A 25,276-nucleotide genomic window follows, 5' to 3' on the forward strand; every position below is an offset into this window, starting at 1 on the left:
AAGAATCTATAACACATATGTTGTAGTGGGCTATTTGGATCCCTGAAAGCTCTAAAAGGTTTGCCAAAATTGATGTAGCATATAGATGAGCACTATAAAAGGCGATAAGCTCTGTTCTAATGTACATACAAAGAAAATCTTCTCTAGACCACTCTGTTTAAACTGGTAATTCTGTGACCCTTATTCTTCTTTATTTTACTTAACAGAGCTTGTACATTCTTGACATTTATCTTTTTCTTTCTTCTTTCCCATACCTTACTTTCTCTTTGCTTTTGAACAATTTCTCACCAGTTTTCAATATTTATTGTACGTTTTGGAACTTATTTACTCTTCCAGTTTCTCATGCCAGGGATACAATATGATGTTCACATGTGTGAATCTGATTTGTTTTGTCTCAAATTGTATCTATTTACCTATACATGTCTCAAGTCTATCCTTTATGGCTAAGTAGTACTCCATTGTATAAAAAGATCACATCTGTTTTTATTCATTCTTTGGATTATGGGCATTTGATTGTTTCTATGGTTTAGTTAGCATAACTTATGGTAAGTTAATGCTACTGTAAATATGAGTGCACACATATTACTGTGGTATGATGTTTGTAATTCTTCCAAGAAGATACCCAGAAGGGGAATACCTGGGTTGAATGGAATCTCTAATCCTAGTTTTCTGAGGAATCTCCATACTGATTTCCACAATGGTTGCACCAGTCTACACTGCCACCAATGGTAGAGAAGTATACCACTTCCTTCACAAGCCCTCCAGCATTTGTTATTGGTTGATTTCTTGATGATAGCCATTCTTTCTGGGGTGAATTGAAATCTCAGTGTTGTTTTAATTTGCATTTCTCAAATGACCAATGGTGTTGAACTGTTTTTCATATATTTTTTGCCATTTGTATTTCTTCATCTGAGAAGTGCATATTCACCTTAGATGCCCATTTTTGGATTGGGTCTTTAAACTTGGGTAGTCTGATTCTTTCAATCAGTAAGTAATTGCTGAAAACTTTTAGATAAATTTCAGTCTGTAATTGTTTAGTGACTTTTATCTGGTAGAATACTTCTTGTCTTACATACATTTGGGTTGTGTGTCTGACCTAATAAATTAGTTGAATTCAAGACTTTAGAATTGAGACTCTTGCAAGTTTCTTTAGAAGACTGGTATTTCATGATTCATAGAACTTTTTGCAATTTGTAAGTATTTTAATGACTTACATATTTACTGAATGCTTTTTCTCATTTTTATTAACACGTGTCATAGTACATATTTGTGAGGTGCAGTATAATTCATATAGTGTAAGATATATATATGTACACTTGACCAGAATCAAGAGGAAATGTTACCATATTCTGTAGTGCTAGAGTCTCTGGTCAGGAATGATTTCTAGGTTGAAATAAGCTAAAATGGTGGCAAAGTTTCACATTTATTAGAGGTAAAATAAACGAAAAGAATGGAAACAATACAGCCTCTGTACAGCAAGTTTGGTCCAAATATAAAGGGAAGAAAATACAAATAACTACAGAAGTACACCTTAAATGTCTTAGTTACTTTTCTCATTGTTGAGGCAAAATACACAACCCTCAAAGTAAAGAGAGGAACAGTTTACTTAGCTCACACCTTTTAGAAGGTTTCAGTCCCTGACTGATTGGCTCCAAGGCAGAGTGGCATCTCAGATGAGAAACAGTTCATAGCAGACAGGAGGTAGCAAAGTGCAAGGGCTGGCCACAGCTTTTCTATCCCTTACATCCTCCTATCCAGGCTACATAGGGCAGGTAGCACTTATATCCTTAATCCTAGTGCCCTTGGTTCTTGCATTACACCATGAATCAATCCTAGTTTCACACATTCACAATTCAGTCACCTCTGAAAAAGGCCTACCTATGACTGCATGAAGCTTGAGGGGTGATCTAGATACAACTCATAGTACTAGCATAGAGAATAGTGCAGGCTATTGTGACATCTGTCTTTTTCTGTATTTCTGACAGTAGCGTCACACACACAGATTATCCTATCAAAATACTGCTCAAATTTGCCTGAGGAGTCCACATACAAAGTTCTGAGAATTGCTCTGTGCAAGTGTTTTGGAACAGATCATACCTCCTTTTCCAATCAGCTTAAGCCATATCCTAGCTTTCTAACTCAGAAAGATATAGATCTTACTTCTGGATGAGACAGATATCAAATATGCAAATGTATATATATATATATATATATATATATATATATATATATATTTGTAATATATCATACCACTGTAATGTATAATGATCAAATCTTGATATTTGACTGTCCCTGTCTTTAGACTATAAATTCTGTGGTTAATGACTTGTGTTTCTTTTGCTTATTTTTACATAATTCTTGATATAGAGTGGATCCTCAAAAATATCTGTTTAATGAATCTGTGAGTATATACTCACAGTACTCTTGAAGAATGATTTAGCAACATTCTTACTGTATTATATGACATTAAGAATGGCAGAAGAGACTGTTATCTCTACTGTCTCTTTCTGCGAACTAACAAAGTTGTTAGCTGTTCTGGAAATACTAAAACTTTAATAAAACTATATTTTAAAACAATGATTACTATCATCAAGTTATTTTAGGTCAGAAGCTACTGTAGCACTGATGGTCTTTCGGCAACTTTCCCTTAATCTGATTCTTTGTTCAATAACTTGTTTTTTTGTTCACAGAATTTCAAATAATATACATTCCCAACTAAACAATGTGTAAAGCATGTTTTATTAAACAACTTATGATAAGTAAGTACTTATGGCTATTATCAAGTATGATAACTAACTAGGAACAAGAATTAAGATCTTAATATTGAGTAAAGGAAGAGGAGAGCTTGGGTGGGTAAAATTTGTCGATAATTCCAGCCTAAGGCACTTGTAGTATTTTAATTTGTTTTGAGGCCCTTCTGTTTGGTTTTCTTGTGAGAGACAAAAATGAAATATATCTAAATGAGTCAGCTAACAGAAGTCTTTTTACTGACTTTTATTGTTTTATTTGGCTGTGCAGAAGTACAGGTAGAATTTATCATAAAATAGATACAGAGAGTGTTATACCTTCAAGTGAGAAGTGAGCAATGCCATGAAATCCTCTGCACCAAGCATGAGTCTGGATATCTTTTTACACATGTAAGGGTTACTTCTGGGGTTCAGGGGACTGGGGTAATTATGATGGTTACTGATACTTACCTTAGAAGTTGCTTTGGAATTACAATATGTCTTCTGGTGACATCTTGATGTTATTTTTTATATTCAATTATTTTCTTGATGTTAGTTTTTATTTTCAATTATTTTCTTTGTACTAAATTTTGATTATCTACTGTATGACACAAGTATTTATTGGTGCTTATGCAAAATTATATAAAGTATGTCAATTATTGGCAGTCCATGACACAGGGGAAAGATTTTGTGAGTTAAAAAATAAGAAATAGATACGTAACAAAGGTTGTTATTTTGCATAGTTATCTTCAAAAGAGTTACTCAGATTACCAGATATAGACATGCAAACTTGATCTAATCCTATGAATGATAACTGTTTTCTTTCAAGAACTAATAGAACTAGTAGTGCAATCATCTTAGCTTACTTTAGTGTTTATATACACGTTTATGTCTTTTTTATTTTCCCTCCCTTATTTTCTCTTTTTCCCTATCAGAGTTAATGTTCCCCTTTCAGCAGATTTTTACCCTTTACAATATTTATTGAAGATTTTGTATCTTATTTATTCTTTCAGTTTCTTCACCAAGGAAACAACAGGATATTTATACATGTGAGTTTGATTTATTTCACTTTTAAATATGGTCTCAAGTCGCACCATTTACCCATTAAAGTCTGAATGCGATCCTTTGTCATAGCTGAGTAGTATTCCACAAATAAAATATTATTTTGGATTTTTTGCTATTGTTATTTATTTGTCCATATTGTTTCCTTTTTTGTAGTTTTTGGTTTTGTTTTGTTTTTTCTTCTAATACAGAAAAGATAGACGTATGTGTATAAGATTATACATGCCTAGAATTTCTCCTAAAGAAATTACAAGAATTGATTTCATTATGTGTAATGATATGAACAGGTATTTTGAAGAAAATGAGACATCATGTTAGCAATTTCTGATTTCCTGTCATTTTTTTGAAGTCCTACAATGATTTTATTCCTTGTTTTTATTGGTTTTAGTCTTTTTTTAAATTTGATTTCAATACGTGTGAGGTATGGACAGCTATTTTTAAGAGAACAAGAGACATTATGATAGCCATTGTTGATTTCCTATTGTCTGGTTTTGAAGGCCTATAATGCTTTCACTCTTTTGTTTTGATCGGGTTTATACTATTTTGTTTTGTTTGAATTTATTGCATGTAAAGGTATGGACAACAACTTCAAAGAAATCAAGAGACATAATGGTAGCCACTGTTGATTTTCTGTTGTCTTCTTTTGAAGTCCTTTGTTGTATGCACTGCTTTGTTCTGATTTGTTTTGTTTTATTCTCTTTAATTACTTCGATATGGTTACATTATCAATTTATCTTTTATGAATTTATTTCCCTTGTTATGCAAAGAATTGTAATCTTACATTAGGCTGATTTTATAAATGGTCTTTGCCTTATTTAAGGTCCTAATGTGTGTATTGTAGGCAATCAAAGTGAGTTTTTCATTAGCCAATGTGAGTAGAGTACTTGCACTTCAAAATCAACACAACTAAGCTGCTCACTCACTTATTCATCCACTCAGCAACTCATTTTTTATCTTTTATGTATCAGGTACTGTATTAAGCTATGAAGAAATAGCTGGGTGGTAGATTAAAGTCAGCAAAATTTCTTTGATACTTCTTTTGTTTGATTTGATTCCTTTTTATTATAATACAATGTGCAAACACAAATTTCTTGGGCCACCAGTTTTCATCAAATGGGATGTTCCATAGCTACTAAGTATGGTAGAAGAAATTCAGAAAAATACAACTGAAATCCAATCAGAACCCATTTTTTCTAATGAATATAATTCACTAAGACCACAGTAAGTTAAAGAAAATGATTTACATGCTGCTAGAATTTTGGTACTTACTAAAAGGAAATTATTGGCCTATTTTTTTTTTTTTTAGTTTAAGTTTATTGGTACAATTTAGATATATAATGATCACATTCATCATAGGGAATTTGAGTCTGACATGATATATATCTTGATTCTTTAAAAAAAAATACCTATCCTCTTCTTTCAGATACCTTTACCCTCCCCATTCACAAAGCTCTGTTTTCATTTTATCCTTTTCACATTTTACCTTTCTCTTCTTTCTTTTCCCCTTAGCCCCTCCCTAGTTTATTCCTTTTGAATAATTTCTTCCTATTTCATGATATCTGTTGTACATTTTTGTTCTTATGTACATTTTCAGTTTTTCACACCAGAGAGATAATGCAATATATGCACATGTGTATCCAATTGCACTTATAATTATCATCTCAAGACATTAGTTATAAATGTCTGAATTTTATCTTTCTTTATGGCTAATGCTCCATTATATAAAAGACACATATCTTTTTTATCCATTCTTAGGCTGATGGGCACTTGGGTTATTTCCCAGATTTAGGTATTACAAACTGTGCCATTATAAACATGAATGTGCATACATTGCTGTGATATTGTGTTTTTCGTTCTTTTGGGAAGATACACAGAAGGGGAATAGATGGGTCAAATTTGAACCTTAATCCTAGTTTTCTGTGGAATCTCTGAAAATCAGTAACAAGACAAGGATGTCCAGTTTCACCAGCCCTATTCAATATAGTTCTGGAAATACTGGCTAGAGCATTTAGATATGACAAAGCAATAAAAGGATGAAAGATAGTGTTATAGTTTGTATCTAGATGTCCCCTCTAAGCATCATGCAGTCATGAAGGACAGTTTTTTTCAGAGGTAGCTGAACCTAGAGCTTGTGACTGGTTGATAGTGCAAGGCTAGGGTTAAGGGTGCTAGGATTAAGGTTGAGTGATTACTGGATCAGGCTATTGATTGGATTGGATTCTAGCAATCTGGATAAGATAAAGGCAGAAAGATGTTTCTTTCCTCCTTTTGCTCTTGTTGATTTTGCTGTCTTCTACCATCAGGAACTGTTGCCTCATGCCATGTTCTGGCAAGCCTTGGAGCCAGCTGATTGTGGACTGAAACTTGTAAGAACTGGGAGCTAAATAAACCTTTCCACCCTTAATTTTGGGCATCATAAATTTTGTCTCAGCAATAAGAAAAGTAACTAATCCAGATAGGAAAGGAAGAAGTTGAACCATCATTATTTGCAGATGACATGATACTCCAAATAGAAGATCCTAAAAACTCCACCAAAAACTTCTAGATTTAATAATCAGGTTCAGTAGAGTGGTTGGATACAAATTTAAAACTCAAAAATAAATGGTATTTCTGTACACAAATAACAAACTCATTGAGAGAGACGTTATGGGGAAAAAAGAAATACTTAGGAATCAATCTAACCAAGGAAGTAAAAGATCTCTAGATTGAAAATTACAGTACTCTGAAAAAGGAGATCAAAAGGATATCAGAAAATGTAAAGACTTCCCTTGCTCCTGGGTAGGAAGAATCAACATAGTGTAAATGGTCATACTCCCAAATTGATATGCAGATTTAATACAATCTCAATCAATATGTCTTTAGCATACCTCTCAAAACTATAGAAAACATTCCCAAAATTCATTTGGAACCAAAAGAGACCTAGAATAGCAAAAGCAATTCTGGGCAACAAAGACAAATCAGGGGACATTCCAATCCTTGACATGAAATTATGTAACACAGCTAGTGTAATAAAAATAACACGGTTATGGCAAAAAGAAAAAAAAAAGGAGATCTGAGGATCAGTGGAACATATTAGAAGATGCAGAAACAATTGAAAATGCACTCAATCACCCGATCTTTGCCAAAGGTTCAAACACGTTCACTGGAAGAAGGATAACATCTTTAATAAATAGTGCTGGAAAAACTGGCTTTCCATATGCATAAGACTAAAACTAGACCCATGTCTCTCACCATGTACTAAACCAAAACAAAATGGAACAAAGATCTTGATATTAAAACAGAAACACTAAATCTACTGGAAGAGAGAACAGGTAGAACTTTTGAAGACATAAGTATAGGCAAAAACTCTATGAACAAAACCCTATGGTACAGGAATTATCACAAAGAATCAACAACTGGAATCTCATCTTATTATAAAGCATTTGCAACACAAAAGAAATCATCAACAAAATGAAACGACAATCCACAGAAGAGAAAACATTATGCCAGCTGTTCTTCAGACAAAGAACTAATATCAAGGCCATATAAACAACTAAAAAAGTGTCCAACTCTTCAAATTCAAAGATCCAATCTAAAAATGCTATCTGAGATAAACACATACTTCTTAGAAGAAGTACAAATGGTAAATACATGAAAAAATGTTCAACATTACTGATCATTTGAGAAATGCAAATTAAAACAACACTGAGATTTTATCTCTTTCTAGAATGAATGACTATTATTAAGAAAACAACTAATAAAAAATGCTGGTTGGACTGTGAGGAAAAAGGATTCCTTCTCCACTGTTGGTAGGAGTGTAGGCTGCTGCAACCACTGTGGAAATCTTTAATGCTTCTTGTGTCTAGAGGTGGGATCTGTGTCCTTCTTGAATCTAGACAAGTTTTTTGAGTGCTTCAACCAACAGTATATAACACAGACGACACTGTGGCAATTTCTAGGTCCAGGCCCTAAGAGACTGGCAGTTTCCATTTACTGTCTCTTTGTACAGTCATTCTTGTGGCCCTGAGTCATCAAACAGCTCTAAAAGTCTAAGCCTGGCTCCCAGGATAGCAGTAAGTGCAAGTGTCCAGTAGACAGACTGTGTGTAGAGAGAGAGAGAGTTTTTAAACTATTGTTGAATTCCCTGGCCATTTGAGCCATCTCTGCTAAGGCCCTAAATATCACGGGGCAGAGATACGCCATCTCGTCTCTGTCCTACCTGAATTCCTAACCCACAAAATCATGAGATATAGTGATAATAGATTATTTTAATGCTTTACTTGATTTAATTTGACATACAGCAGTAGATATTTAACACAGCAAGAGAACAAATTAGGTTTGGCCTTTGTCCTCACACAATTTAAAATTAAGTAATACAAAAATTTCAGAATTAACAATGTATGCCCCAAACGAACTAAGAAACTGGAATGGAGCAAATTCATAGAAAGTTAGAACTAGAAGAAATGTATCACCTTGATTATTCTCTTCATCTTTTAATTTATTAAGGTGCTGTTCTGTACTTCAGTGTATGCTAAGTTTAGTTAATCCTGGAACTTTCTAATTAATGGTAGGCATTCCATCAATGGTGAGCCAAAGAAGCAACAATGCTGTGAATTTTTAAATCTTTATAGCATTGTAACACATAGTCTAAGTGATAAACATAGTAAACAAATAAATATCTATCTACTTATATGTTTCTCTCATACTGTTACTATGGTGGGATCGGGGTTACCTGTTACAATGATTAGTGGGCTATAAAGTGCCATAGATTATTAGCCCTTGTTCCAAAGGCATTCATTAATTTAAGGTACAAGGTAGAATATACACCAATTTATTCATGAAGTGTACCCAGGTATTCTTTGAGCTAAGGGTAGAACTATTGTTCCATTAATGTCAGTTCTATTTTATATCCAGTCATCTTGTTTCTGTTTTTAAACCAACATTAAGAGTTCAAAACTGAAGTGAAATGATACATTAGATATTTAAAGACTCTCAGAGAAAGAGGCCAGAAAACAACTTTTTCCTGCCCCACACACATGTGAGATCTTTCCAAGGAAAGATGTAAAAATAGTGTAAGCCACCTTGTAACTTTGGAAGGCTAAGGCAGGAGGATCCAGCAACTTAGTGAAACATTTTCTAAAAAAAAAAAGAAAAGGACTATGAATATAGCTCAGTGCAAGAGACATGGCTTCAATTCCCAGTGCAGACACACACACACACACACACACACACACACACACACACACACAAACTAGTTTAGATCGGAGGTCATGAGATCACTGCCAGAAAGGCCAGACATGACACTGCAAGTTAGAGAAGTAAGCCAGATGGCGAGTGAACAGTGAGCCGCGAGCCTGAGAGGCATGACATGGCCCAGGCTGAGTGGCAGCTGGCCCTCAGCTCTAGATCACCTATGTCATGTCTGTGGGCCAGAGATTCCAAGATCTGTGAATTTTCTAGAGAAGGAAACAGATTGTCTAAGTTCTAAATGTAAGGTCAAGGAAATTACATTTGTTGCTGATTTGAAGCAGCCTCTGATATAGATGCCTGACATAGGTGGATGTGGGCTCAGCCTCTCAATGGTTACAAAATAGAGAAAAGAGTTTGGCCAGACCTTACTGTCAGAGGTTGCGCTAACCCTGTTTGGAATTTGTTTTTTAAATGCACCTCTCCATTAGTGATGGTGAGTGAAATGTCTGGCTTTGCAAATTACTGCTGTCATTTACTTTAATGTACTCTTGTTTTTACATATTTATAAAAACCTTTTACATTATTAATAGTGATTAAATGCTTAGACACTGAAGATCAATAATGCTTCTGCTCACCTATTTACATTATTAAGAAGTAGTAAGTCATACGGGGCACGTAGAATATGTGGTTTACTTTGTAGTCATGGGTAGAGTACACTGAAGAAGGAAACTGGGCCACAGGGTAAATTGTATTTAGGAAAAAATGATCACTGAGTTGAATTTGCCAGGGACTTCACCATAAAGAAAGTTGCAAGTTCCCACTGATGTTACACAATCATGGGACACAGAAGGTAAATATTTTATGTACTCTCACATGCCAGTGAAGCGTACTTAGAATCAGGATGTCTAGTCTCCCTTTGATGCGTGAGGATGAATAGTCATATAACCTTTGTGTGTCCTTGCAATACTTATGCTCCTGTCTTTAGCTCCAAAAGCATCTGATTACGGAATTGCTCAGCACCAAGTCAGCTTTGTTGGCCACAGTTTGCCAGTGCAGCTATCTCTCAATTGCAGGGCAAGAAAGCAAAGTGATTCATCTGATTATGGCAGTAAGTGTGTCCTAGCTCCATTTGAAGAAAGCAACCCGAGAGTCAGAGCGTAAGTATTGCAGGGTTAATGACTCCACCCTTCTGTGTAGCCAAAGGGAGTCAGCACAGGGACCTGGGGAGAGGGTCTTCAAAACTCGTTTGCCTTGGTTCAAACTTGTATCGACTGTGATCTTGGGCAAGTCGCTTACTTCTTGTCTCAGTTCTTGTTTCCTTACTTGAAAAGTGCAGCTTGTAATATAATAATACCATGTAGAATTTTTATGAGGATCACATAAAATAACACATACAAAAGCTACTTATGAGGTCTGACACATAACAAGTGCACAACCATAACTTACATGTAGTAAAATGCACATTTTATATCATTGAGTTGTATTTTTCTATGAAAAGATTGTTCATTAACACTGATTTGAAGTCTCTCAATTACGTCATTGAAATGTATCAAATTTAACTAGATTTTTAAAAAGTCACTTCGTTTATAGGTTTCTTGTGTAGAAGTGAATGCATTTTTCCTAGGATAAATTTGTTCCATGTCACTAGACTTATTTAAAGACAAATTGAAATGGAGCAACTGTGATATAACAGAAAGATTATAGGTGTTGGTACAGTGAAAATTTTGCTGTATGTGTGATGCTGGGCAATGATTTTGAGTTAATGTCTTATACATAAACTACACCTAATACAATGATCCATTTCATAGGGATACTATGGCATATAGTATATGTTTAAAGTGATTTGTAAATTAAAAAGTAAAAATAGATATAAAATATTAGAACTATTATTATTTAAAGTATGCAATACTTATTGAGCTTTTTCTTCTCAAAGGTACCCCAAGCAAAATTGTCATATTTTCTTAGAGGCAATACAATTAGATTGCTTGTCCTTGATTACATTTTTCTTGAAAGGGCCTGAATCTTTACTGACAGGATGGATATATCTGTCATAGTTTAGACCAATGGACGGATACTTGTTGTTCTGAATTTAAATGTGACTTGCAGAGCCAAATGGAAAATTTTACAAAAGAATGGGGAGACTCAATCAAACCAGGAGGAGGAGAGGGCATTAACCACCACAAGTAATAGGTTTTGTTCCCTCTGTGAGCTGCTGGCAAGTGCTGCTGAAGCATGAAGCTGAATCTTGGGAATTTAAGACTGTCCACTGCACAAATGCCTGCTTCAGGTCAGAATGACTTGTCCTTTGTTTTACTCAGGCCCTGACTTTCTTCCCTTACAAGAGTGTGTCATTTCATTTCTTTTTTGTCATAGAAGTTGTTATTTTTCTTATTTTTTTTCCCAACTGATTTCTCTCGAAGTGCTTTCTTGCCCTTAACTAATTGGTAAATGCTTAGGCATTCCAGAGAAGTCCTAAGAAAGACATCAATATGGATTGTGTGGAAGGGAAGGTAACCTGATCTTTAGAAGACACCTTGCTTTCAAAGTTAAGAGAAAACAAAACCACTGCACACTATGAAATAAAATAAATAAATAAATACGTATACCTGCTGTCGAATGACAGCTCTGGAGGGATGACGTGAGTGCTGTCCTTGCCAATGAGGAATTTAATGCGATCATAGAAGAGTATTGAAGTGTGCTGAGAGAAGAGCGGTTGGCTTTGCTGAATGAGGTCAAGAGGATCTGGTGAGCCCTGACAGAGAGGACTTACATAACAATTGCTTTGTTGACAACAGTCAGGGTCCACACAGTCAGTCAAACCATCTGGGAAAAAAGAGAAACCAAATCCATTTTGATATTTAGCTTCAAGAAACATGACAGGGTTTAAAATTTACACAGTGGAGGAAAAAACTGGAATATAAAGATAACCAGTCATATTTGAGTTTATAATCTCTCAAAATGTATGTTTTTCATGACTTATAGCTCACTGACTTTATATGACACCTGAGAGAAACAAAAATTATTTTGATCAGAAATCTTTGCTTTTGGAATTATCCAGCAATTTTCAGCTGGAGAATACAGTTTATAGTGCTATAATTTAGCTTTTAGGTACAGTATTCTGTTAGGCATTACTTTTTACAAGTTTCAGCCTTTTTCAGTGAGATGATTGTTTCAGAACACAAATTCTTTCTTGTAACTCTTTTGAATTCCTCTCACACTGTACATCTTTGAATATACAGTTAACAAGACTTACCAATTCATATATGTTTGTATTCTTTTTAAAGTTTTTAAAGCTAATTAACTTTTATTTTAAGGAAAAAAGGATAAAAATATCAGTGAAATGGATTTTCAAAACAGGTTAGTAGGACAGTTACAATAATTAAAACCTTGCATATTGTTGTCATTGTAGTAATTATTCAGATTATGAGATATAGGCATAATACCTTGTCCAAACAGTAGTAGCATAAACCTTTCTTTTCAACGAACTAAAAGACACAAGCTGTATAACTATCTTAACTCTCTTGTGTATACCTTTCTTATTCCTTTTTTTCTGTCTACCTTTCCCCATCTCAGTTTGTCTTTTCTTTTGAACAGTTACTTCCCCATTCACAGTATCTATTGTATGCTTAAAACAATTTTCCCCATATTGTTGTCTACCAGTAATTCTTAAAATAGAAGTTGAGATTTTCATGGTGACAAAATATCTAGGCCAATGATTTTCAAATGTGCAGTTATTTACCTGGAGAGTTTATTAAATATGCATTTGCTTGAGCTCTACCTACTGAATAAGAATTTCTACAAGGTCCAGGAATATGTAGGCTTAACCTGGATGATTCTGTAGCACATTGAAGTTGCAGAACAAGTTTTTAAGGAATTTATAGGACACGCTGGATTTATGTATGCTTAGCAGCTTTTTTTGATACAATTACTGTGAAACATGAACTATGTGAATGTGATAAGTTGCTCTTTCATTTTCTGAGCCTTCACCATTTCTATCAGACTTCTGACTCCACTTTTGTACCAAGAACATGAAAATCACATAAAGGCTTCACTGTTTGATGGTGGAATTATGTAGGGCACATGGGGTTATTTGAGGAAGGGAGACTAATGAGAATCTAATAGGTATAAAATATTGTGTGAAGTGCTTCTAAAGGTAAAGAGAGAAAGATAAAGTTTTTAAAAGCTCAGAGTTTAGGAAAATAGCTATGTGCAGACAGCTGACTCTTGTATTAGTGAAGTGTAAGAAATACAGTGCTATAAGACTGTGCTGTGCAAAGAGGAGTTAAGAGTGATTAACTGAGCAGATGGATACTTCACTTCACACCTAATAGGCAAAATTTAAGGTCTTTCCAAGGTCCTTACAGCAGAGAAGTGGCTCTAATTCAATTGTTCAATGAGAGTATATACAAAAATGCTAATCTTTTTGGTTTGCCGTGGAATGGGGAAGTTGAGAGGGATCACTGGATCCTTAGCGTTGCTGCCGAAAGTTGCTGGCACTGCTTCCTGCAGCTCCTTTGCTTGTTGTCACTCCCCCACTCGGCTGTTCCTGTTGAACCGGAGGGATATGCGCCACAGCTGGGGGCAATGAAAGCCAGAAACACCAGGAGAGCAGACATTTGGAACAGTAGCCCTAGGGCACCCAGGAAATATTTTCCCCACATGTGGTCTTTTCAAATTCCCTGTACCACAGACACTACTTTGATTTAAAATGCAGTTTGCTTTTTCCCCTTCCTTTCCCTGTTTTTTTTTTTTTCAGTATATTTCTATTTCTCCATATACATACTTCTTTTTCACTAATGATAACCTTCAAGTGTGGATTTGTTTTTTAAAAAAACTTTCTGTCCTCTTTCTCTTCTCTCATTCAGAAAATTATATTAACAGATTTTCAATAGATTTTAGATGCTGCAACCCCCTCTACTTCCAGTAAGTTGTTCTTGGCTTCTTATTAGCACATTATTTCTTTACTCTGCTAATTAAACATCTGGATGCACTGAATAGCTGGCATACATACCAGATTGATTAAAAGAGTTCTCCGATGTCTGGAATTGGTACATAACACATTACATAATGGAAAACTGCTTTTCAGATGGGCAGTCACCTTAATTGCACCTTGTTATTGAATAGTGAATCTGTTATTATTGAGATAATATATGTGGAAGCACTTAGTGTCATGTCTGGCAAATACTAACAAATGCACTAATAATAGATTGAGTATTCATAGGCTTCATCATATCAACCACATAATTCTTACACAAAGGAAATAGATTTTAAATAAACACAAATGCCAAAATGATTTTCAAAATTGGATTTTAACACTAAACATAACCAATTCAAAATCAGGACTCACATTCTCAGCTAGTTATAAACTGTAGATTCCAAACTAATATGTCATATTTAGCAGTTACCTAATTCTACAGAGTTGGCTTTTGGAGATATCTGTTTTCTGAGAAAATAGTAAGTCTGTTGTTCAGTCTAGAAAAACCATAGGCAAGCAGTTCAATAATGATATGCAACCCCTAAATTATGATTCTTAGGCAAACCCAGCATATGGGGGTAGATCTACTTGCCAATTATCACATTAGATAACAACTTGTACAGTATGTCTAGACTGGTACATAGAAGTGCAAATGACAGTCACACTAAATGTGTGTGTGTATTTTTGTTGTTATTAACAGTTATTCTATTTTTCTGAATTGGAAGTAGTGGCATCACACTGACAGTCAAGCTTAGGGTGTCAGATATAGAAATGTCAAGTGTTAACTTATTTTAATTTTAGAGCCTGCTCCCTTTAAGAAAATAAGAATTAAATGTAGCTAAAAGGAAGGATGTTACATTGTCTTTAAGAACCAAATATGGCAGTCATTGATCTTAGCTTTGCCAACCAATTTGGGACTATGTCAGTTGGCTCAGTTGGTGTTCATGAAAACACGGGCACCATTTTCTTGCTGTGCGATCAGTCAGCACAATTAAATTTTTGTCTACTAGACGTGTGCCTTTGGTTGAAAAGAGAATGAAGGGAATGTTAGCGATAAAGGAGAAAGTCATGTTTTCTCAATTCCAAAAATGAATTATTTCATATAAATATCTTTTGGGAACAGCACTCATATTATCAGCTTGATAAAAACAAACAGCTGGCTCATGGTAGGGTATCCTAAAGAACCTGGAACTAGGAGTAGATTAGTTGATATTTGCTGAGTGCTGGGTACTTTCATACTTATTATTTCAGGTATATGCTACAACAACTTCGTTGGGGAGATATGTTCACCCTCATTTTGCAAATAACGAAGGGTAATGTAAATGTGATGGAGCAGTTATAATAATCAGGGAATCATAGTAACATTTAGTATTACATGCTGAATCATACATTCAGCGGCAACATCTTAGTAGTGACATTTGATAAATTATTGTTATTTTATCAAGTTCTTAAGTTGTTTAGATATTGAGTTCTAGAAGTAGGTGCTAGAGGTCTGCAGGGATAGTTTACAGTTTTCAGCTTTACAGTTATTGAAGTTGCCTTAAAACTGGCCAGAGGGCAATAGACTTCTTTGTAGCAGATTCAGTTTATTGGAATGTGTTCATTTTGCAAACTATGTTTGGTTAGATTGTCATGTATGCAGATTGCTATGTGATTCTGATAAGATGGATACAGTTCTAATGCTATAGAAACTTTCATTCACTAAATTTTACAGAAACAGAACTTGTCCCTGCTGTATAGGAGTTAGAATGAGGTTGAATCTTTTCATCGTATATAGAACAGAGACAGGGTCTGCCAAAACCTAAAATTCCTGTTTCCCCAACATTTGTAAATTTGCCTTGAGGTTAATAAACACTGAACTGATGCATCAAAGTAATGTTAATAGATTCTTCATTTGTATGACGCTTTCATTTTTAGGATTATCTCATTCATTTTCAACATTGCAGAGTATGCACATAGATGTCAAATAACCAGTCTTTGTTGATAGATAATGTGTCAGCCCCAATTATACAGTGGTGAACTCATTTATGCAGTTCAGATTTTCCACTGTCCACTTGCATCTGAAAGCACTTGGCAGTTTAGGCTCTCATGACTAAGTGATGGTCCTTTAATAAACAGGTTGCTTGGAAATGAGGAGCATATGATTAGTAGTGAATAATCAGGAATATGCTTTCTGATGGTAGGTCTTTTGTTTACAACCAAATCTCAAAAGTAAATGAGAATTCAGTGTCTGGCTGTTAAATAGAGCAAACATTATCAATTCATTGTTCCTTTTATTTTCCTATTTATTAAGCACTGCAGTATGCTGGTGACATTCAAAACATGAAGTTCATTATCCGTGAGCTTATGTGTGTTCATAACTCAACCAGGGTGCAATTTTCTAGATCTAGATACATGATACTACTGAAGAGACTTGCAGAGCTATTACTTTTAATGGATGGTGACTTCTTATGAAGAGTAATTCCTGGAAGAGCACTTTCTTTTAGGTAATTAACTTATTGACTTGCCAGTGAATATGAACATAGACCACTGGAAGACACTGCACAGGAGAAACTTGAAATAATGTGACAAATACTTACTCAGATTAGAGAAACAAACTATTGTGGTTAAATTCTCCTATTTTGCATCTTTTTAACCTCCTCAACGATCTTTCCACAATATCAGAGATGACTATTCTTCCTCGATAACCAAAGTAAATAAAATTAAATCTTTATTTGATGACTGAATATCTTGCAAAACTTACAGTGTTCTGTATGCATGCTGCCCACTTTTGCAAACTAATATCTTTCTGACTTATTATGTTCCGGGAATAATCACTTGTCTTTTGCTTCCTAGAAGCATTGATACATGCTGTTTCCTTTGCCTGGAACAGCCTTTCCTTTTGTCATGTGAGGTCTCCTCCACTACTAGACTTAGTTAGCTTATCTATACCCATTTTTATCACCCTCAAATTTTCACAACACCCTTCACAATTTTAAATATGTAACCGTTTTGCAGGTTAATATCTGTCTTTATTGCTAGATCATACACATCATAGGAAGAGACAATATTTTCTCCTTAGTGCCCAGTACAATATTTGGCAAGAAGTAATAATGTGGAAAGAGAAAGTTAGATACACCGCGTGGAAGGTTTGGCTGAAAGGTAAACATGCAATTTAAACCCTTGAATCAGCATTATCCAATAAAACTTTTAATCAAAGTTGGATATGCCTAGTACTGTGATGCCCAATATAATAACCTCTCATTTCATGTGGCCATCGTGCACTTGTGTAAGTGAAACAATGAATTTTTTAACAAATGGAAACATTTCTAGCTAGTGGTCACTGTTCGCTATAATGCAAATTTCGATGCTTGTAACTATTTAGATATTAAGAGGTGCCTATATTTAGCTATACACTGTAAAAACATTTCAGATTTTTACTGTCAAATTTATCATATCTTTCCTACTGTAGTTTTATCCTTTGCACTTATGGGTAAAAAAAGTTTTCCTGTTGTAAGATCTATCACTTATTTTTCCTTTAATTTTATTTGAGCTTTCCTTTATTTCTAACTCAATCCAGCTGAAATATTTTATTTTATTTTATTTTTGGTATGTGATATAATTTGAAAATTTAAGGTTTTTGCTGCATAGCTGTCGAGCAGCATTTATTTTATTTGTTTCCATGATGCTTCTTTCCTAACTGATTTTTGATGCTGGATTTATGAGACACTAAATTTTTATTTGTAATTGAGTCTGTTCCAGAGCTTTTATTTGATTGTATTTGATTATCACAGTGACATTGTATTTTAACTACCTTAGTTTTAAAATATACTTCATTGTCTGATAATTTCCAAAACTACTCTTTTGTTTTAGCTATTCTAACTCATATTATTCAAACTTCTGTCCATATCAATTCATGTGTGTTATATGTGCATGTAATGTATGGTGAATGTATTTTCTACCTCCAAATTAGGACGTGTGATTCAAAAATTTAAATGTGGTCATCATAATGTTGTCTTTCTCAAGGATAAAACTGTGCATATGATAGATAATTATTGACTAAAGTAATAAAGTCAAGGTTTGTAATGTATATAGGAATTAGTTCTTATAATAAGATAGTTCTCCTTTTGCATGTTAAGAAAAAAATTCAAAAGATTTTCTTAATGTTTTATTTTTCAAGGAACTTTTAGGTATTTTAGAGAGAAGCTGTGTCACTCACTAATTGTGCAGCCCAATTAGTTATGAGAGTTGCAATTTATTGAACCAGAGTATAACTAAAGTTAAGTCTGCAGGAAGTAGTAGCAGAAATACTAATGAATATTCAAACTTGATGTTTGAATACCATGTTTTAAGTACCAATTATAATATGAAGTAATCAGGTTGCAGTTACTTGAAGCAAATTCTTGATAGTGATACTTTTTGATTGGAAGGTTTTTTAAGAGGATCATTTTTTTTTCAAAAAGATTCAACTGATACTTTCTGATTTAATTAAAATACACACATATACAAACATGTATGCAAATATTAATCATATTCAGCTAAATGAATACAGCTGTTCTGGTGAGCTGGAAATCTGGGATCACCAAATAAAAGGGCATTTAATCTACTCTTAGAGATAATATTTAAACATTATAAAAATTATATTATTGGTCTAAGAAAGTTATGGGGCAGTCAGAGATTATTCAACTCATTTTTTTTCAAAGTAAAATGAAATCTATATTTTTTAGCAATGTGATCTTAATCCTACTAAAATTATGATTAAAATATCTCAGTAGCTTTCTACCCATGCTCCCTAAAGAGACAATCATAAAAATACACCGAACTTATATCAGTGTCTTTGATTTTTTAATTAGCATAAAGATACACAGTTTTTAAGGAAATGTTCAGAGGTCAATATACATTCAGTAAATCTTCTGATTGATAATCAATTAATTCATTACTATTTAATTGATGCATTCAGTGAAACTTTTTGGCTGCCTTGAGGTGACCTTGAGGTTATAAAATGCTTTATAATTAATTATTCAATTATTTTTATTACTTTATTAAGTCAGGAAACTTACTTTGGCTCAACTCTAACCAAGCCAGAAATTATACTTGCATAAGTTGTTAACATATTTCCTGAAGATAACCTCTATAGGAAATCTCTATGTTTATACCAATGAACAAGATCCCTAAATTTATACCCTGTATTTATTGTTTGCTTGCTGTGGGATCCCTAGTTTCCTACGCCTCAGTTTCCTATGTTGTAAGTAGGAATCTCACTTCGCCTTCCCAAGTAGGTTTTCAATTTATTTGGGGAGTAAATAGTCTCCAGAACACGGTTTGTTCTACATTCTGTGTGTGTGTGTGTGTGTGTGTGTGTGTGTGCACGTGTGTGTGTGCATGTGTGTCTGTGTGTTTATATGGGTGTGTAGTGTTGTTTATTAATTTCTAAGTGATTCACTTGAATTGTCTCATTTAATACTTATTATCACTCTACTAGGGTGTTAATGTTACTGTCAACAGCACTTTCATTTGTTTTCTCCAAGTTAAGTAAAGCCAAGTTACTTCCAGTTTAATGCTTTATCTATGATTCCTAACTTATTGATTTAAACCTCATGTTTGGATTCAAATGACAAGAACAACTGTCTAAGTGATATATAAAATTAAGGAGTGAAGTTTAATAATCTACTTTATTTTCAGCTAAGGTACTGAAATTATTTTTTTTTTTGTTATTTTCATGTTTAAAATGTTTCCCCTGCATAGAATTATGGGGAAAGTGAGGATTTATTGTTTTAGGCTAACTCAGAGGTGATTTGGCATTTTGAGGTCTAACTGATTCTATGGTTGGCTTGAGTGAAACAGAAGTGGTTTCCATTGGCTCAGGAGCCACGTGTGACTCTGTAAAATACCATGTGAATGGAAACAAAAGGTTGATTGTGTAGAAGATTGAAATGGAATTGTGGTCGGTAGAGACTGAGAAGGAGAGAGTGGGGATGGAAGGAAGTTAAATAAACAAAAACATACAAAAACATAGTTGGATTGGATTTAGTTTTGATTTTCTATAGCATGGTAGGGTGAATATGGGTTATAACTATTGGTATTTCAAAATAATCAGTAAAATATGAAAATTCCCAACATATATGATGAGTAATGTTCTAAGACATAGAAATACTTACTACCCAGATATTATTATACACTTCACGCAATACAGTGGGAGTTTTAACACCCTATAATTAGGTATTGTCTCAATAAAAATAACAAAAACAAGCAACAAGGACAAGTCTTGAATTAAAAATTCAAAAAATTATCATTGTTGTCTTCTTACTGTGTCCTCTGAAAGATATTAGGAGTTACTGAAATGAAGAACACAAGTGGGTATTCTAATGAATAACAAAGAAAATATTTTGCGGTGTGTATAGTGCTAAGTATACAGTTGCACATTAATTTCACTTAGTGTGTTAAATGCTGTAGGCATGGGATGTAGCACCATACACTAGTGAAGAAAACTGACTGAAACTACAGTCTTGAATTGGAACTTTGGCTCAGTTACTTTCTAGATGTGCACCCTGGATGAATCACCACCTCCAAACTAAGTCTTAGTTTTACTATCTATAAATAGGTAAAATAATAATACCTATACTTTATGGAGCTATTTTGGGAATTATATGAGATATAACTTACGAGAGATTCCTAACTTTTACTCTTGGCCATGTTGGTAATCACTGTGCTTGAGGCTGGGCTATTACCTCTTTTATACAGTTATTGTATAAATGACTTACCTCCATCATTGTCCAAGTTGTCTCCACAAAGCATTTCCATGACAACATTGCAGCCTGTCCCACTCCAACCCACCTGGCACACACAGTGCCAACCATTTTGATCCAGGGTACACCGTCCATTTCCAAAGCAGAGCCCTGGACATCCATCTGAAAATACAACAGAGAATAACAATCACAGAGACATCACATAAACACTGGACTGCAGTGATGCGTCTGTCTATGGGAAGCATTTGGTCATCTGTGTCCCATTCAGATGTAATGCTGAATAAATGGAAGAGGAGCTTACTTACTGATAAAACCTTTCCAAGGAACTTGTTATCCCTTCCTTTGCAATGTTTTTCCTTAGAGAGCCAATTAAGCATTATTAATGCTACCCCCAATTCCCAACTTCCGGTTGAAATAGAATAATAACTATGGTGGGGACAAGACATGTTTTTTGTTTCTTTTCAAAGCATATATCTCCTCATCTCAATCAAAACTGTATGTTTGGTGCCGTATCTGCTTATGTCCAGTAAGTTGGGAAAATATAGCAGCTTCTATGAGGAGAAAGCTTCCCTAACAACTAATCTGCACAGACTCTTTTTCTTGTGATATGTTGTTTCAGGATTTAGATATACTGATATATAGCTAAGACCATGCAATTAAATGCTTTCCCATTCAATACCTTAGAGACGTGGTGCAATTGCTTTGCATCTATTTAGCATTTCAAGATTATTGTTGATTTGAGAGGCAAAGATTAAAAATTTATTTTGCTCTGGTATTTCTAACAGAAATGAGCATAACATGATGCCTAATAATAATAATAATAAATACTCAGCAAATGTTTATGGGATTAATACATGCCAGATTTCGACTTTCAGAGTTTTAGAGACTAACAGGAAAACACAGTTAGGAGGGAAGTGTAATGTTTCAGTATAATTTCAAAATTTTAATTTTTATTAGTTCATGGACAGTATCTCCTCCCAGTATTAAATGTAAACATTATGTATTGCAAACAAGTCAATGACTTTTATCCACTGTTAAAACACCAACCCTGACAATGGTCTATAATTATGCTTGTTTCTTTTTCTTTTGTATCATTTCTAATATGTCCAACTCTTTCTATCTGTAGTTCAGAGTTAGCCTCTAATGAAAGGTAATTTCACACATGTCAAGTGGCAAGAAGCAGATAAAGAGAGACAATAATTAACAGTATGTGTCTTCTGGATACTTTTTCAGGAACAATTTCAGACTAGACCTGAATTTCACTGGGAATAATACAATTAAAATTCTTTGTATTTTTTGTCTTTGAAAGAAAATTTCAGAAGTGCAAAAAGGGAAAAAATAAATTTGTACAAATCTATAGAAATAACCCATTGTTCCTTCCAAATGGTTTTCCAAGCAATTATGAAAAGGCCAGAGGGAGAAAAGTTTTAAATAAAATGACAGATGGCTGTTAAAAATGTGAATATATATATATATATATATATATATATATATATCTCACAAATCATGGCACAGGATGAATTACATAGGCTTGAGAAGGAAATTTATTCATTTCCATTCTACTGTATAGTCAATCTGTAGAGAAATACTACAGACAACTTTGTGTTCAAATTCTGAAGCTGAGATAAGGAACAGCACTGGGGTGGCTGACAAAAAAACTTCCTTGTCTCTGACCAGGGTAGATCTTTGGAGAGATGAATGATGAGGTGCATCTCAGGGATAAGTCTGCCCTTGTAAAGTGTCCTTGTATGGACTTAGAAATATATTATTATGTTTTAAAAATGTTATTTCTAAAATTAATTTTATTGGGAGTCTTGTAACATACATAATGATCACATTAATCATAGCAAATAATATTCTTCTTTTTGCCCATTCCCTTCTCCTCTCCTCAACCCTTGCTCTCCTTCTTACTTACAAGAGGAAAAGGAAAAAAGAGAATAGAAGAAAAAATAGAAACAAAGCTATTCTAATGTTTGAAGCACAATTGAGCCATGTAGTTAAGCTTAGTTTATGCAATACTTTTTAATATGCTTGTATTGTACACAGACACACACAGATACACATCTGTACACTACTCAATGAAAAGATAAAGAAAAATAGCACTTAATAAGGCTTATCAGTCCATTCTATACTTGTCAAAAAGCGAGTCTTATATGTTGGAGAACCAAATTACATTTTAACTCAATTATTATTGTATGATCCAGAAATATTATACTTTAATTGGGTCGCCAAAAGTAAAAAAAAAGACATAAAATATGAAGAAAACAATCTAAAACACCATCCTTCTTTTTCCACATGCATATTTTTGTTTAAAACATATTTTGATTATAAAATTGGTGAGAAAAGTCTTACCTCGAACAGCATCTAAATAGTGAGCTAAAAAGAGAGAAAAAAGAATGATTGAATGCATTTCTGGGAAACCAAAACTATTCAACATGTACTAATGGTCTACCATCTGTTGCCTGGGAGGAGAAGAGCAAACTATGAACTGCTGAAATGCCTGCAGCTCAAAAGTAGGTACACTGGTTTTCATAGTTTTTGAATAATATTTTCTGTGGGAAGGTTATTAATGATCTTTCTGCAAGAAACCCTATTAAGCTGCCTAAAAAAGTGTCATATTTCACTAAAAGTATAAGGACAGCAGTTTTCCATTTCAGTAATAACATTTGTGAAAGAACCCTTGCTTCAACCTTTTATTAGTAACATCTTTAAAAGGAAGTTCTGGAGTAACCACCTTTGGTAATCATCACAATATTTAAATCCTCTTATGTAAAGGCCATAAACTTAACTGTAGTGCAGGAATATAATTACTTAAGCTGCATCTGAATCTCACTCCTCACTGCCTTTTAAAGAATCTTAAATATTTTCTATAGTCACAGAACAACACTTACAGTACCTTTAGCAGAGTAATATTGTAGTTTACTAAGACTATATTCTACATATGTTATACATTAATTTGTTATAATAGTTGGCAGGTCCCAATCATTATAACAAAATACTTCACCTGAAAAATGAAAGCTCTAGTAGAGTCTACTGGGGAAAAACCCCACAAACAGTGAAGCGTTTGTTCAGAAGCCCGCCTTTGTTCTGTGTGAATTGCTTTTGTCTAGTCGTGGAATGTTACAGAACACTGTGACCCATTTTCCTCTGCTGAACAATTACAATTGTGTGTGTCCCTCTGTATAAGCAAGAAACATTTTTGTGGCAGATATGTGTCAAAAGATTTCATTTTTTAAAGAAAACAAGAGTTTTCTATTGAAATAATTATTAAAGACGTCTTTGTAATGTGAAGATCACCTGGTAGAATTTTCTAAGCTGGAGTTAGAATTGGAAGACTTTTTAGGGCTACAGCTGGCTTTCCTCCTCAGTGTCCTAAACTTTATGAAACTGGTAACAAAGAATGTGAGAGAGCAGATGTTTCAGTACAAACTACCAAAATAAGAATAAACATTCAGTAGAGAGATTCTGTTGGTGATAGGTCAGGAATGCCTTCTTCATATACATTAAAGACAGCCTCTAATGATATCAAATGGCCCCTGTTGAAGTAGTCCCATTTAATGAAATTGCCTCTAAGTGCTTTCAACTGAAACAACCTATACTTTTCAGAAGGAAAAATGGGCAGTGAATATTACCTTCACTACAAAAGCACTTCTCTTATTAACTAATGACACTTTATTCCAATGAATCATCTTTCATTTTAGTAATTCAAAGCACTTGAAAGCAGAAAACATAAGGAATACTGAAGTAATGAGTAGGGTATTGACATAAGAAATAAGTAGGTTATTATCAGCAAACGAACAAAACTTCCTAGCTCACAGTTCCTTAAAAATTGTAGCTAACACTCCTCCACTTTTCCAACCTCAAATTCTACTGAAAGCCTGCAATCAACTCCCCAGACTGCCCTTACTGCTTCAATTAGTCCAATTTATGTTGTTGTCTAAAATGTGGTGGTACTTACCAATGGTGCAGTGGTCGCCCTCCCATCCAGGGCTACACTCACATTTCCCATCTTTGCATTGGCCATGTTCAGCACAGTGAGAATGACAAGAGCGTTCCTCACATGTGGGTCCTACCCACCCTTCTTCACACTGGCAAATTCCCCTTGAGCACACCCCGTGGCTACCACACTCCATGGTACAGAGTTCTGTGGATAATTCAAAGAACATTTATTAACGTATTTTGTTGGAAGCAGCATCTGTTTTTTTCTGAAAGATATTGAAATTGACAAATATCCTAGTCTTTATGTTAAATAAAGTAATTAAAATATTTATGCAAACAAAATATATAAACAAAATGTCCCAAAGAATTCTAGCATTTAAGTGAGTATAATGAACAATGTGAAAGAGGTAGTTAGGGCTCCATGCATAAAATAAACTCTTAAGCCCAATTGATTTTGAGGAGTCCATAGAATGTAATGACCGTCAAGCACTAGAAATGCAATGAATTCCCAATAGATGCCAAGGAGATTTCCCTAAAATTTCATTAAGATCACAGATAACATTTCAGGGGTTTTATGAATCCAGGAAAGTAGTGCCCTAAGTTAAGTCAGGAAAATGATAAGAAAGATAATACATTTCTAATACTATTCATAATATGCAAAAGATAAGCTGCCAGTGACA

The 25,276-nt window shown here is 34.2% G+C and overlaps 1 protein-coding gene across 8 annotated transcripts in view; it reads right to left on the reverse strand.

Annotated features, from left to right (window-relative positions):
• Nucleotides 1-25,276, reverse strand: part of Tenm1 (teneurin transmembrane protein 1) — a 757,085-nt gene that overhangs the window by 162,794 nt on the left and 569,015 nt on the right. For all 8 annotated transcript variants that reach the window (XM_063246384.1, XM_063246382.1, XM_013147982.3 and 5 more), the window contains 4 exons: nucleotides 24,616-24,801; nucleotides 23,010-23,033; nucleotides 20,673-20,819; nucleotides 11,564-11,780 (listed from right to left, as the gene is read on the reverse strand). In XM_063246384.1, coding sequence (XP_063102454.1) covers nucleotides 11,564-11,780; nucleotides 20,673-20,819; nucleotides 23,010-23,033; nucleotides 24,616-24,801 — 574 coding nt within the window. The remainder of the gene's footprint in view (nucleotides 1-11,563; nucleotides 11,781-20,672; nucleotides 20,820-23,009; nucleotides 23,034-24,615; nucleotides 24,802-25,276) is intronic.

This window comes from Cavia porcellus, unplaced genomic scaffold, assembly GCF_034190915.1.
Source record: "Cavia porcellus strain 051 isolate PalLab524CR breed Dunkin Hartley unplaced genomic scaffold, mCavPor4.1 scaffold_3, whole genome shotgun sequence".
Taxonomy (NCBI): domain Eukaryota; kingdom Metazoa; phylum Chordata; class Mammalia; order Rodentia; family Caviidae; genus Cavia; species Cavia porcellus.